At 35.6% G+C, this 15,104-nt stretch overlaps 1 protein-coding gene and 1 pseudogene across 1 annotated transcript; one reads left to right on the top strand and one right to left on the bottom strand.

Annotated features, from left to right (window-relative positions):
- The first annotated feature begins 31 nt into the window (after window positions 1-31).
- On the top strand, window positions 32-5,054 carry LOC118750958 (annotated as a pseudogene).
- A 2,863-nt stretch (window positions 5,055-7,917) lies between these two features.
- Window positions 7,918-14,508, bottom strand: LOC118750957 (myotubularin-related protein 13-like; the record flags this gene model as incomplete). The annotated part of the gene is given in 8 exon segments (XM_036485708.1): window positions 7,918-8,208; window positions 10,093-10,175; window positions 10,604-10,728; window positions 11,021-11,930; window positions 12,015-12,689; window positions 12,771-13,157; window positions 13,227-14,039; window positions 14,105-14,508. Coding segments are annotated over 8 exon segments (3,490 nt in total), but the record flags the coding sequence as incomplete, so codon positions are not given.
- Between the last annotated feature and the right edge of the window lie 596 nt (window positions 14,509-15,104).

Genomic DNA, 15,104 nt, shown 5'->3' with positions numbered 1-15,104 from the left:
AATTAAATTTAAAATTTATGCTGCGCGTTTACTTGGTACATAAAATAACGTCACAGCAGTGCTTTAATATTTATTATATAAATGCATATGAAACTTTCACTTCAATACCGTTGTGTGTGCAACAAAATGCGTACGGTGCTTAAACAACTGAATCAACAAAGATTTCTAGTCATTTTCGTTATTCATTTGTATTTGTTGGAAAAATCAATATTGCTGTGCAATTGTGTTCATGGTTTCAGGTGAGTAATGTGCATTTTGACAATTTAATATTTCTATATTTGCAATTGACATAATTCGAGTACATATTTTGCATAGAATATGCTAAATGTTACATCAGCAAATTGGATGCACGTGTTTAAGTTTATACATGCAAACTTCTGAATGGATTTGACACTTCGCTTGTCATAATATATGTATATAAATAAACTAAACTAGAAATTAAAGGAGAATTAGATAAAAAAAATTAAAAAGGTCCTGCAAATTAAATGAATTGAAAAGTATACAATTAAAATAAAAATTAATTAAAAAAGAAAAGAAAGTACATCAGTTAAAAAAATAAGCTATTTAAAAAATATATATTTTTCATATTCAAATATAAAAATTAAAAGAAAATTAAATTAAAAAAAGAAAAAATTTTTTGTTTTTGTTATTTTATGGTCTTATGACAATTATATTCAACAATTTTTATTGAGCTTGAGGCCGTTTTTAATGAAAAACTTATTATTGTTGCTGTCCACACAAGTCAGAATTGCGCTGTAAAACGATTGTGTAACATGACGCTGAGCAACACCATTAGCTCTGACAAAATTGGAAAGGAGCAGTTTGATACCAAAAGAGGTTTCGTTAGATTTCTTTAATCTGAAGTTCAAGAAGATAATAAGAACTGCGCAACTGAACCGCACTGGTCCATTTTTTTAAAACACTCCACCTGGCCCACGTATACCGATGGCGAAAAGTCTGTGTCTAGAAATTAAATAAAAAGAAAAGCGTTTAGATCTGGAGGTGAATGAGGACAAAACGAAGTATTTGCTGTCATCAAACAAGCACTCAGTGCATACGCGCCTAGGCACCTATGCCATTGTTAACATCTGAAAGATAGGATTTTGAAGCTTTTGAGGAACTCATACACTTGGGAAACTATCGTGAAAGCCGATAATAATAAAGTAGTAAAGTCCTCTCTCGACGTACCACACACACTATGGAATTATGAGCTGTATGAGCTTTACAGCGACATTGACATAGTCCAACGAATCAAAATTTGGCGCTGCGCTGACTTAGTCATATCGTACGAATGGATGGCAAAGAACCACCCTGAAAGTACTCCGTATGGTACGAGCTGGTGGTTGCAGAGAAAGAGGAAGGGGGCTTCTCTGCTTATAAAATGTCCCTGCCAAAACTGCTAAAGCCGCTTTAGAATGTTGTAAATGTACTGGGATTTGCCTTAAATACGAGTAGACAGTTTAATTGCCTGGCTTGGTACTCCTCCTCATTCACGGGTGCTAGGGCCCGTGTAAGTAAAGGGAAGAGTGAACGCCCTTGACAGAGCTCGTAGGGCGAACAAGTGTGGTGTCTCGACGTTGGGGGATTTTGGCGTAGCACTCCTACCCTTGCCATTTGCACCTCCGTGACGATTGCCCTCTCGATTCTTGAACTTTTACGATATCCGACTTGCTGCAGCGCTTTCAATGCTCATATTTCAGCTGCCAATCGCCTTGACTTGGGCAGAGATACAGCAGGTTTCGTCGAGGGAATTCTGTTTGCTATCCTCTTACTGCCTTTTGTATAGCCCCTTCCCTTTACTCAACCCAACTTGGGATCGGCTTTGCCAGAGCTATAATTTAGATTAAAAAATAACAAACTTTAAACCTGGAAAAAATTACTTTCATTTACAAAATAATCACCATCTTTAATTTTTAGAAATATCACTGAAAGTGCAGAATTAGTCACCGGCATCGAATCCAGCTTATCGTTGCCTGATATATTGCCAATACCATCGAAAAATTACGATAAAAATCGCGCGCCAAAATTACTCGGACAGCCGACCGTTGTCTATTTTCATGTGACAGTGTTGTCATTGGATTCGATCAATGAAGAATCGATGGTAAATACACAAAACAAAAAATTAAAAAAAAAAACTATTTTGCAAAATTCAAGAATATGCATAACTATCTCTACTTATAGACATACGTCACCGACGTATTCCTAGCACAAAGTTGGCGTGATCCCCGCCTGCGACTGCCAGAGAACATGAGCGAACAGTATCGTATACTGGATGTCGATTGGTTGCATAGCATTTGGCGGCCAGATTGCTTCTTCAAGAATGCCAAAAAAAGTCACATTCCATGAGATGAGCATACCGAATCATTACCTATGGCTATATCATGACAAGACATTGCTCTACATGTCAAAGTGAGTTACGAGTATGCAATTGCTTTGTTGATGAGAATGCATTTTTTTCATAAAAATTTAACAGAACATTAAATTGAAATATGTAATCCCATTGCCTACTTTGCCTTTGCAGACTAACTTTGGTGTTATCTTGTGCCATGAAATTCGAATCCTATCCACATGATACACAAATTTGTTCCATGATGATTGAGAGTTGTAAGTTGTTTTGGTTTAAATTAGTAATTTATTTCTTGTTTGAACTTATGTAACTAACTTTCTGTTTTAGTATCACACACGGTTGAAGATTTGGTATTCATTTGGAATATGACCGATCCGTTGGTGGTTAATAGCGAAATTGAATTACCACAATTGGATATATCGAATAATTATACAACCGATTGTACCATAGAATACTCGACAGGTATGATTATTTTATATTTAGGTGGATAAATGAAATTTAATACGGGTGCAAAAATTCACACACACACACACGCACACACTCACCCATTCGTCCATACATACATACATACATAAGCACTGCGCATACAAGGAGCTGCGCAAAAACCAAAGACTCAAGGCACAAACTTTATTTGAAATTCAATATGGACCAAAACTCTTCAAGTTTTTTTTTTTCAACCTGATAATTTTTAATATTGATTGGCGAAACTGGGAATAAGTATACTGAAAAGCTCCTAAAGTCGGAAAGAATAACGAAAAGTAGTATACGACCAACACCGAAAAAATTCCGAATAGTCCTGGAAAAATGCTTAAAGCTCTCGAAAAATAAAACTTGCAGAATCTGCAAAGCCTGGTAAAATTCCAAAATGTTAAATCTGAAGAATACCGAAAAGTCTCGAAAAGCTCCAAATAATCCCGGAAAAGAAAGCACCAAAACTCTAAATAGCTACGAAAAATCTAGAAAACTTCGAAAAAAATCGTGAAGTTCTAAAAAAATTACAAAGTTCAAAAAAAAAATAAAACTCAGAGAAGTCCTGTAAAAACCCAAAAAGTAAAACTGGAAGAATACTAAAAAGTCTCGGAAAAGCAAAAAATCATGAAAAATCGCGTGAATAATCCGGCAAATCGAAACCAAGAATCCAGGAAAGCGCAGAAGAAGTTGAGAGAATTTCCAAAAATGTCTCGAAAAAATTCCCAAAGTTCAGAAAAGTCCGAAAAAATCCCGAAGCTCGCGAAAAGTAAAACGAATCCGAAAAATGCAGAAGAGTCGCAAAACGTAAAGCACGACGACTCTCGGTAATCTGAAAAGTAAACTTGATCCCGGAACATTAAATACAAATAACCCAGAAAATCTTCGAAAAAATACAGAAACTCCGAGAAAATCATAAAGCGTAAAACAAAAACATCGAAAAATTTCCGCAGTCGCGAAAATTAAAACATGTAGACTACCGAAAACTCTGAACGGCCCTGAAAAAATCCTTAGAAAATTTCAAATGCCTCAAAAAAACACGAAGCTTTTAATTTAATTTTATTAGAAATGCTTAAAACAAGCTAATATTAACATAAAAAAAACAAAAAGTGAAGCAGTATTTCTGTCGCGAAATGATTAGTTAATTTTTTTTTTATAGCGTGAGGAAATCATAATCTGCAATGAGAAAGGCGATCTCAATAAGACATATCTTTTGGATTTCAAAATAATTAAAAACAAAACTTTTATTTACATACATGCATATACTTTCATTAATGTAGTGATAGCGATGACATGAACATATTCATATCCTTATCTAAATTCCATATACGTATTTCGCATAGAAATTATTTCTTGGATGTTTATCTATCGACATTTATGAGTTTCCCAAAATAAATTTTTCAGGTAATTTCACTTGCCTGGCTATAGTTTTCAATCTGCGTCGACGTCTTGGCTATCATCTCTTTCACACGTAAGTGCCCCTATTACGGTAAATGAAGCACATTTTTATTTTTTTTTTAAATTCATTCCTCATTCCACTCCTCACTCACAGCTACATTCCATCTGCACTTATTGTGGTCATGTCATGGATTTCATTTTGGATTAAACCCGAAGCGATACCGGCACGCGTCACACTCGGCGTCACATCGCTACTAACACTCGCTACACAAAATACACAATCACAACAATCGCTGCCGCCCGTATCCTATGTGAAAGCCATCGATGTGTGGATGTCATCATGTTCGGTATTTGTATTCCTATCGTTGATGGAATTTGCTGTGGTCAATAACTATATGGGACCCGTGGCAACGAAAGCCATGAAGGGTTATTCGGATGAGAATATACACGATTTGGGTGATTTGAAGGTGAGAAAGGTGATGCGTGACCGCTTTGATTTTTAAATGTTGTAATAAATAAATACGAATAATATCACTAATATTTTTATGTAGAATCATCACCGTGAATCCATAATTGAGCCACAGTATGACACATTCTGCCATGGACATGCCACAGCGATTTATATTGATAAATTTTCGCGTTTCTTTTTTCCATTCTCCTTTTTTATACTGAATATTGTGTACTGGACAACATTCCTTTAGTGGTTAGTGTCGCTTAAATAAACGAGCAAATTGTTATTGTTTGAAAATTCTTGAAATTGGTATGTACATATTTACTTTAAAGTCTTTTATAGCAGAGCTATTTAAAAAATTCAACGACTCATTTCATTACATCTGGAATGGGTCTATTTGTTAATTTTATTATGGCGTAATAATGTTTATTTCAATAGTGTTATTGTGACTTGTCCCACGACTTGTTTGTTAGGAAATAGCGGCGAATCAGTTGCCCTTGATAATAGTAGGTTGAATAAGGGTGTATATAGCTCAATGGGTTTGTCCTGTTACAGGATTGACGTTAAGTAAGGCCTTTACTTAAGTACTAATGCTGGGTATTTTCCGGAATCTGCGTAGTTTATCCGCTATGCGTAAAAAATTGTATAGTCAAAGGAGTAACTTTCCCAGCACTCATGGCATTCACAATTTTCATTACCCAACCTGTAACTAGTTATTTTCGATTTTAGTACAATTTTTAAGTTATTCTTCGATTCAAATCAATTGGGCTGTTCACAGTTCGTTTCACAATGGGTTCCCAAATGTTGAGGTCAAGATTTTGAGACGTTTTCTAACCGTAAGATTTTGCGGTTTTCCTTCATATGAAAATAAACTGTGTTTATTCTTTAAATGGAAGCAAATGCGACAAAAAAATCTAAAAAATAAACGTTGAATTTTAGGCGCTTGAAACTTGCAAATTATTACACTACAATTGAGTGTGCTATAAAACTGTATAATAAAAAAATTCTAACACTTCTAAAAAAAATGTTTGAAATTTGGATGAAAATTTGTTGATTTTTTTTTAGTTTTCTACAAAGTTTTAAACAGGGTTTTGTTGGAAAATGAGATGTGTTTTAATTGAAAATTCTTAAAAATAAATAAACATAAGTGGCAAACAATAGAATAATTTTTATTTTTTTAAATTTAATATTTTTATTCCATCTTCTTTAATAAATTTTAGAACCTAAACCCTTTTGCTTAAAAAAATATAATTTAAAGTGTATTTAAATTTGTTGCCGAACCACTTCTAGCAAAGTTACGATCACTTAATCTTGAAATAGTTCGGAAAATTCCAAAGTAGTAGTATCTCGAAGTAGTGTTCCCGCGAATTCCGAAGTAGTCCCGAAATAGTTCAGAGAATCCCGAATGTCTCGATAATCCTGAAACAATCCCGAAAATCCCCAGGGGCCAGAAGTAGTCCTGAAAATCCTGTTTGATCCCAAAACATATAACCAGAGGTATCCCGTAAAGTCCCGAAGAGTCCCCTAATTACTTAAAAAATTCCAAGTATATAATACGAAGAATCACGAAAGTAAAAAAATCTTGCGCACCTAGTATGTACATTAGGGGGCCCAAATAAAGTAAAGTCGGAATTTTAATGCTCTCACTCCCTAGGAATGTTCTATACCGAAAAAATACTCCCCTATTTTCTTATTATTTTGAAATAAGAAACTATTTTGTGGCCGTTCAAAGCAATCAAAGTTTTCCATGTGTTTTATGTGGGGCGAAAAAATTTCCGTAGAAATTGTACAGATGTCTTGAAATTCTATAATTTTCGACGGGAAAGCTTTGCTTCTCTTCAGGAAACTTGCAATAACAATGCCCAATGTTTATTTAATCATATTTTAAATATATAAAATAAAAATATTTAAATATTTTTTTATTTCGAAATATTTTTTTTTTTTGATACAGAAAAATGCTAGGGGGTGAGAGCAGTCAAATTTGTGTATCACATACATAAAAACGGACCACCCTAAGTACATACATATCAAGGCCTGAAGAATAAAAGGCAAACACTGCCCATTATTTCCGCCTCAAAAAAAAAAAGGTCAGGCAAACATTGCATAACCGGTACGGTAAAGTTGGTTGAGCCTTTTTCCGATGTTGTGCTTACCTTTCTTTCCCTTCCTTCAACAATGAGAAAATTTCAATTATTAAATATTAAACAATACATGTATGCTATTTATTTATAAATTTAACTTTCTTGTTGTATGTATGTATATATGTATGTATGTATTAGTATTTAATCGGTTGATCACATTGAAAAAGTCTATTTATTAAGTTATTTATGTATGTATTTATGTTATGTATTTTTTTTACATTTAGGTTAGCATGCGGAAAAGCATTTTCAAATATCTTTTGGTACACAAGGTTTTTTGTATGTATATTTTATTGTGTACAGAGGTTAACCACCAAATAGAGCACAACAATTTCTTTCATGTATTTCTTTACACGCGTTTTTACACCTGCTGTTATACATTTCGGTTGATTTGTAAAATATGCAATTTATTTCGAAATATCTACACAATTAAATATTGGCTCTATTTAGCTGCCCATCTCTGTATACATTTACTTATAGGCGTTTTTTGTTTATGTATGTATGCATATTTATTGAAATATAGAAAAAAGTAATTTTCAAAACTCACCTCTCTATTAAATACAGGGTAATTGCAGCTTGTCTATAAAATATGTTTTTTAAATAGTAAAAAAAAAAAACTTTTAATAATTATTATAAGAATAATTAGACTAATCGATCTATAACTCATTTATTATGTATATACTACTATACAGGACATACAAATGCATCGCAATATCATCTAGTACTACAGAGAAATTGCGTTTTTCGTAAAGAGATAATAAGAATTGAAGCCAAAGCTAATTTATACTATGTAGTATGCAAGTATGTATGTAAATACAAAATGCGCGCGCGCACACACACTTACGCACACAGATGGGAGAGCGTCGATATTTATGTATATTTAATTAATTATTATTTTTTTTTTTACTAACGATTAATATTTTTTTATTTGCTGTTGGCAGCGTAATTAAAGTATAAAATATTTCATTTGATTTCTTTAAAAAAAAAATATTACAAAAGCGAAGCAGAAAATAATAATCACACACAAAGTTTCTTAAACATAATTGCTTAAATAATGCTAATATATTGTATATGTAATTTTGTATATTTTTGTTTTTGTTTTTTCGCTTCATTACCGCTGCTAAACTTTGAGTATAACGCTATATATTTTTTTATTTATACTTATTTCATTTGGTCGTCCATTTTTTGTAGTTTAATTAATTTTTTTTCTATGTTAAGCTTAGCTTAGCTAAAATATTTATACGTAAAAAATAATACACGCAAGAAACGGAAATATGTATGAGGAAATGCTCCCAATGAGCAGCTAAATTCATTTACTGTAAGCAAGCTTGAATTTTCTCAATCCATTCTTGTGCTAAATTCGCATTAACCGCATAAAAGTTGTAGGTGCGCCGATTGGTCTTCAGCTATGTGAAAAATGAGAGTATAGATATGAAATATATATTTATGAGTATATCATATCTTTGTACATCCATACATATGTATGTATTTATCTACATATCGGTTTTAAGATCATAAATCATAAATAAAAATCCAATATAACGATGATTTTTTATCGAAAAATAAAAAAATCCAAATTTAACGACTGTTCTTGAATGGAAAAAATAACGATTTTGCAATGATCTAAAAATAAAAAACTTGATATTTAACTGTTATTTTCGTCACTGGTTTTAGTATGAGCTACTACTTAAAAACGCAACAAAATGTTTTCTTGAAAAAATTTCAGTTAGGGCCTTTCTACATTTCATCAACGATATGTATACATATTCTGTACACCAAGGTGCCTTCAACTTCATATCGAAAAGTAGGGCCCCTTTTTCCATGTAAATTATAATATTTGCTTCTTTTCATGACACCTAACAAAATATTTTCGCTCAACACAGGTTAATTCGTGAGCTGAATTGTATCGAAACTATCTCGAAAAAAAGAGAGAATTTGTACTGCAAAATTTATTGTCATAAACAGGGACGGATTTTATGTAAGTTTTAGTCTTTTCTGCTAAAAAATAGAGTAGTTTAAAAATTACCACGATTTAGGTTTCCTTGGTTGCCTTTTTTGCCATTGCTTAAGTGATTATGGCAAACTTAAAAAATTTAACAAAATTTTATATTAAAAATAAAGCCCACAGCTCTGCGAAAATAAGTGGTTTGGATAAGATTCAGAAGAAGCTGTTTAGATGAGCGCAGGTCTCTACTTCCAGACGGGTGTTGGAAAAATTCAAAGCCGCATTTTCAGCTAACAGAACTTTGGAGACAATAAGGGCCGTTGATAAAATTTTGATGTACGATGTATATGCACATCGCTAGCTAGGAGTGAAAAGTTGCCAAGTCTACTTTTTGTAAAAACTAACATTGTGATACAGAAAACAAGGAAAATTAAAAATCGTTTTCAAAAACACCGAACTACTTATTTTATTTCTACCTATTTTTAGGCAGTGAAATGAAGATTTTAAAAGAAAGCGCAAAGAAGCCGAAAAATTCAAAGGAACGCAGAATTTTTATTAATGTCGAATTCTACCAAATAGTACAGTTATGTTTTAGTTTGAATACACCAACAAAAAAAAAATTAAAATTAGTTTTCTGTTTTTCTTTTCTCCTGTAAATTTTTAAAAATTGGACTTAACAAATTTTCACTTTATGCTAGCCATATACTGTTTTAATAAGAATTTCTAAAAAAAATGCATTGTATAACGAAAAAAATCTGAAAATACTTTATATGGAACAAATGGGTAAGGCAGTCAGCAAAAAAAATTCTCAAAAATCAACGCGAATTTTTAGACATTTGAAATTTGCACATTATTATACTAAAATTTAATGGGCTATAAAACTGCATACCCGAATTCTATCATGAAATTCATATTAAAAATATTTGCGATTTTGCTAAAACTTTGCAGATTTTTCTTATTTTTCGTACACTGTTTCATGCTTGAATTTAAATGGGGTTTACTAAAATATAAGCAGCATTTTAATACAAAATTAACAAAAAATTCTAGCATGTAAAACATTGCGAATATTAACACAAAAAACCGTACGCTCAATTTTGCGAGCAACAATATAGAAATCGATATAAATCATTATACTTTATTTTTTGGGGAAACAACAACTATAAGAGTTATCAAGGGCCAAACTGATACATTAAAAAAAAATAAAAATATAAAAAAGACCTGTTGCGTCCAACACCGTATCTATCACGATCAGAGTGACATAATCCAAAAACTCAAAAGCTCGAGAAAAAAGGCCTTAACATAAGTACATATGTATATGCATAGGAGTATTTGTGTGATTACTTACATCAAAGAAGCCCTTCTCGTCTATGCGCTTCGTACCAATTTGTGCTGGTTGCGCTGGCGTAACTGATTGCACTTCGGCCAATTCTGTGTCAGGATTAAAAATATGTAAAAAAGGCAATTAAATATTTTAGAAAGTTTTATAAAAGAGCGTAGTTTTTTTTTGTATTACGCAATTTTAAAATAAGTTTTGTTTTAATATTGTTATTGAGCTTTGTACCAGGAAAAGGTTTATTAGGAAAAATGTTAAAAGCAACAATGTCTAAGCGGTGGAAGTTATAGCTGCTATTTCGGAGATCACCACATCTTCTCATCAGACTTCTTTTCCTAGACTTCAGCAGGGATCGAACCCGCATCATCGAAGTGCTAACCACTCTGTACACTCTGCACACCCCGTAAACTATGGTTGCTAATTCATTTCCTTATTCAACCTACTACTATCAAATGCAGCTTACGTTTATTTTTCAGTTTTCTGATAATAAGATTTTAGTAAATATTTCCATTCGACAACTCACCTATAACCCCTTTGCATTGTGAATCCTCGCCAGAATCATAATAACGCAGTTGATGTTTTATGGAGTCCAGCACAAACCAACGCTGCTTCCAGCCTTTCAGCAGGGCGCCGCGTTTATAAAGATGCCTTGAAAAAGAGAAAAGAAAGTCGTAGAATGAATTAAGAATAATCAGAAGATTAAAGAATATATAGGGCGGTCTGCTAGACTAGCAATCCGCCCCTTTTAAGAAACCAAAACCTAAGGGAATAAAAAAAAAAAATCCGGATCAAGCCTTCCAAAAATATATAGTCTCTAACAAATCGTATTCATTCTTATAATAAATCTACATAGGTTTCTTCGACGAGCCAAATGTATGCATGGATTTGCGAGCATTTAAATTAAAAATAAAACCACTACGTTTTAGGTCATCACACTCACCCCTCATGTGTTCGATTCTCCGCCACATTGCTGCTAAATTGATTGTAGAAATGATGACTTGAAGTACGCGCCGTTGTAGCGGCACTCGATGCTATACTTGAGGTGTCACCCTGCGATATGTTGACATTTGGCGGCACTACACCATCCACGGCCTTATATTTGGTGCAGTTCTTCAATGACACCTCGGTGCATTTTTCGTGATAAGAATTGCCACAGTCCATGCAGCGATAACCGACTGGACCCCATAGCAGCTTGGTGCAGTGATTGCAATTGGTGGGTGTTGTATAGGGATGCTTCTCGAAACGATGTGGATGAAAGAATTTATCCTGATAGCCACTTAAGCGACCCTTCATGAGTATCTCCAAAGTGGAACGTTTGTGCGCTAATTTTCCGTGCGATTGCAATAGAATACTACTCAACGATGACTTGCGCGTCAGCTCTTCCATTTGGGGTACCTCCAATTGATCCCACACTTGCAACCATTTTTGTGGCAGATGGCCACGTTCGGTTTCCGCTTGTCGCACATCACTCAATAGACAAACAAATGCATTGGGGTTACTCTTTTCGATATTATCATAGCCAGCGCTAATTACAATTCGTTTGCCACGCAACTCTGAGAGATCAATTTCATCATCGGCATTTGTCAACTCCAGATCGTACGGTGGACCCTGCGCCAACTCTTCGTTGGTATAGTAGGGCCAGAGATCTAGGGCAGGCAAAGAGCTCTGCGGACGTAGTACATCGTCGCGTACACAGTACATGAAATTGTAGAAAATCTGTGACTTCGCATGCTGACGTTCGATGTAGTCGAAGATGGAGTGACCGATGCGATTGAAATTCACCGCAGATTGTGCCGCCTTGCTGCGTACGTCCATGGGGTAGACGCACTCGTCATCGGAACCGGTGTTAGCTGCGATTAGAGAAATGTGTTAATTAAGTTAATGGTACTGCACACCAGATAGTTCAACACGCACAAGCTTAAACTTATTATTACCTAGCATGTGATGTTTGGTGCTCAATGAACCCCGTTTATCCTCTACTGAAGCGATACCCAAATCGAAACGTTCCACTTCACAGTCAAAGAGAAAAGTGCGAAAACGACACGAAACCATGTGGTAGGCCAAGAAGCGTACATAAAACTCATTGAATTCAAATGCCATTGGAAATTGTTTTTGTATTTGGTAAACAGCATCTAAAAATTGCAAGAAAGTTGGCGCAAATGCTATACTCGAATTGCCATGCGTTGGCTTCAAATTGCTACGATGTGCAAAACGATGTCCAAATGCAATCCAATCCTTCTCGATGAGTACACGGAAGCCCTCCATTGTGCGATAGTATGGATCGAGACATAGTTGTGCAATCGAAGATATTTGCGCGGTAATATCCCAGCCATCCTCCAGCGAGAGCATCACACTTGACTCTTGCAAATCCATTAAATCGACCACAGCGCCAGAAAGCTGCAGAAGCGAAGAGATTTGTTGCAGCCACTCGGATTGTTCAACGCTTTTGGCGAACGTTTGATCCGCTTCGTTGGTTGTATTCGAGGGTAGGCATGCGCGCATAAGCTTCTTGAAAGCGATGCGTGATTGCCGATAGTCAGCATAGTCGACGGCTATGAATTCGGCGCAGAGATCTGCATTGATGCCAGATTTTGTTTGAGATTTTTCACCTGACACATGCGAAAAGAAAAAAGAGGTGAGTACGAGAATGAAGAAGTGAATATAGGAGTGTTACAAAATATGCTAATTACCTAAAACATACAGCCGCAACTTTCGATACGCTGACGCAGCTGCTGAGACTGATGAGTTATTTTTTATTGTATTCGATTTTGGTTTCAACGAATCGGTCCAGTTATTTGATTTCGCATCACTGCTCGCTGAATGTGCGGACTTATGTTTGCGACTAACTTCCGGCGTCAATGAAGTGTCTGCGCGGTTAAGGTAGGACGACTCATCACCAGCGTTCAATAGCAGCGAATTCATTGACAAATTCATGCCGGTCAAATTGTATTGCGCCAATGCTAGAGAGAGATTTTTCGGCATTGAGTCAATGAGCGCTGAAATGTATTTATCCTGTTCGTGATAGTTGGCGACGTCGTGTGACATCGTGTTCGAACCCGTGGAGTTTTTAAGCATGCCTGTTATGAATTTAAAATTTTCAAATAACATCACCAATTCGCTTGCAATGAAAATCTTATTAAACTCACCGATAACCGACTTGCTGTGTGGCAGCGCGCCTCTTATCAGCAAAGCACCATTGCGGTGACGCCACGTCGCCACCGGTATGCGTTGACTCTTGTAGCAGCGCACCAAATGTAATAGTGCGGCGTCATTTATTTGCACCGGTGCTACCAAGAGTGCAGGATACGAACGACAGAGACTGTAATTGGCATTCACAGTGGTTATGCGGAAGCCATTTTGTGCATCATCAAAACCCAAACGCTTCCAATCGCGCACATAACTGCGTTCCCGCATGCGTTCTACATCCTTGGCGGTCAGCAGGCGTGGCATGGTGTCCGTATTTGTTTCGAACTCATCATCTTCGAGTTCATCGTCAAGTGAATGTGTATCGATGGCTTCCGTCGATGGTGCGAGCGTATCAAAATCGAGTGTCGAAGCAACCAATTTGCGTTTAGTTGGTGCTTTTTGTTTGAATTTGCGTAAAATTGTTTTCTTAGCGAAACCCTTTAGTGTTGAGTATTTTTCTTTGGTTTTAGATGGTGCAGTGCCATGCATTATGGTACCGTACGATTGGAAGGCGAAGTGTTCGAATTCGTCGATCGGATGCCGCGCCTTCGTGAGTATTTTGCGGAAAGTCTCAATCATTTCTGGTGTCACCTCCGTGTCGAATGCGATTTTCATTAGCTGAAAGGTGCTGGAGCGTAACTGTAAACCCTCTGGCAGAGTTTGATCTAAATGCGATAGGTAAAGTACTGAGATCTTTTTCTCCTTCAGCAGCGAGGAGATGGGAAAGGCGCGTATGATGGTCTGTTCGCAAGCGAGCGGATCACAGGGTGAACCTAAAAGTATTTGGGGTTAATCCAAATTTCATTATTTTATAAATTGCGACTCCCATTTGACCTACCCTTGAACACGATGCGATAGTTTGTTAAGAACAGTGCACCTTCGGCTGGTATCCAACTTTGTGTGTCATCTTCGCGCCCATCGGGCATGAGATAGCAGCGCAAGTGATCTGTTACAATCTCCTCGCCTGGCAGCAGGCATGGCGTTTGTATCTTCGGCTTCTGCACATGTGGATGGCGTTTGGACTCCAGATACACCGACTCCAGCATTTCAATGTGCATGTGCACCACACCAGGCACCATGTCATGCAGATTGCGTATGTGCTCGGAGGTTACACCGCCCTCAGTGCAGACGCGATCGATGAAGCGCGACACAATTTTACCGACAGCACCGCCCACTTCCAGTGCATCGTTCTCCTCGAAGCCTTCGTCTGAATGTTCGCTTAAACTATGCGAGCCCATAATACTGCAATAAATGGTAGGAGAAAAGGGGGTAGCGACTTGAATTCCAACTTAAAACAAAGCAGTGCTAAGGTAAGGCTATGCGAATTAGTAGATTTTTATAATTTTGCAGTGTAAAAACGTCGGTTGTTGTTTTTGTTGTAGCTCGAAGCTTATGCTGAGGAAACCCGTGTAAAATGTTAGTTCTGAATAAATATTTAAATGTGTTTTAGTAAAAACTATTTGTGGTAATACAAAATCTAGTTGGCGCAAAGCATTTGAACGCGTTTGTAGAAAATAAAATGTGCAGTATGGTACGAAAAAAGGTTCATAAAAATTATACAATGTAACAAGTGATATGCATTTTTTTATTTAAATTTTCCAATACCGCATTTTCACCAAACAATTAAATTACAAAAAAAAAAACAAAAATTAAAAAAATGTGTGCCATTTACAAAACGAAATATGGAAACAAACGTATGTATACCCCGAATGTCCACTGCGAATTAAATTACAAAACATTTAATGACAAAATTGGGCATCATAAATACCAGTGTCATTACAATAAAAAAAAGCTTGTCAATATTTATTGTGTAAATTTTTTTTTCATGCTTTCCAAAG

The sequence above is a fragment of the Rhagoletis pomonella genome, unplaced genomic scaffold (assembly GCF_013731165.1).
Source record: "Rhagoletis pomonella isolate Grant_MI unplaced genomic scaffold, Rhpom_1.0 Rhpom_scaffold_00474, whole genome shotgun sequence".
Classification (NCBI taxonomy): Eukaryota; Metazoa; Arthropoda; class Insecta; order Diptera; family Tephritidae; genus Rhagoletis; species Rhagoletis pomonella.
Note: the sequence above shows the minus strand (reverse complement) of the source record. Positions and strands in the feature narration are given on the sequence as shown.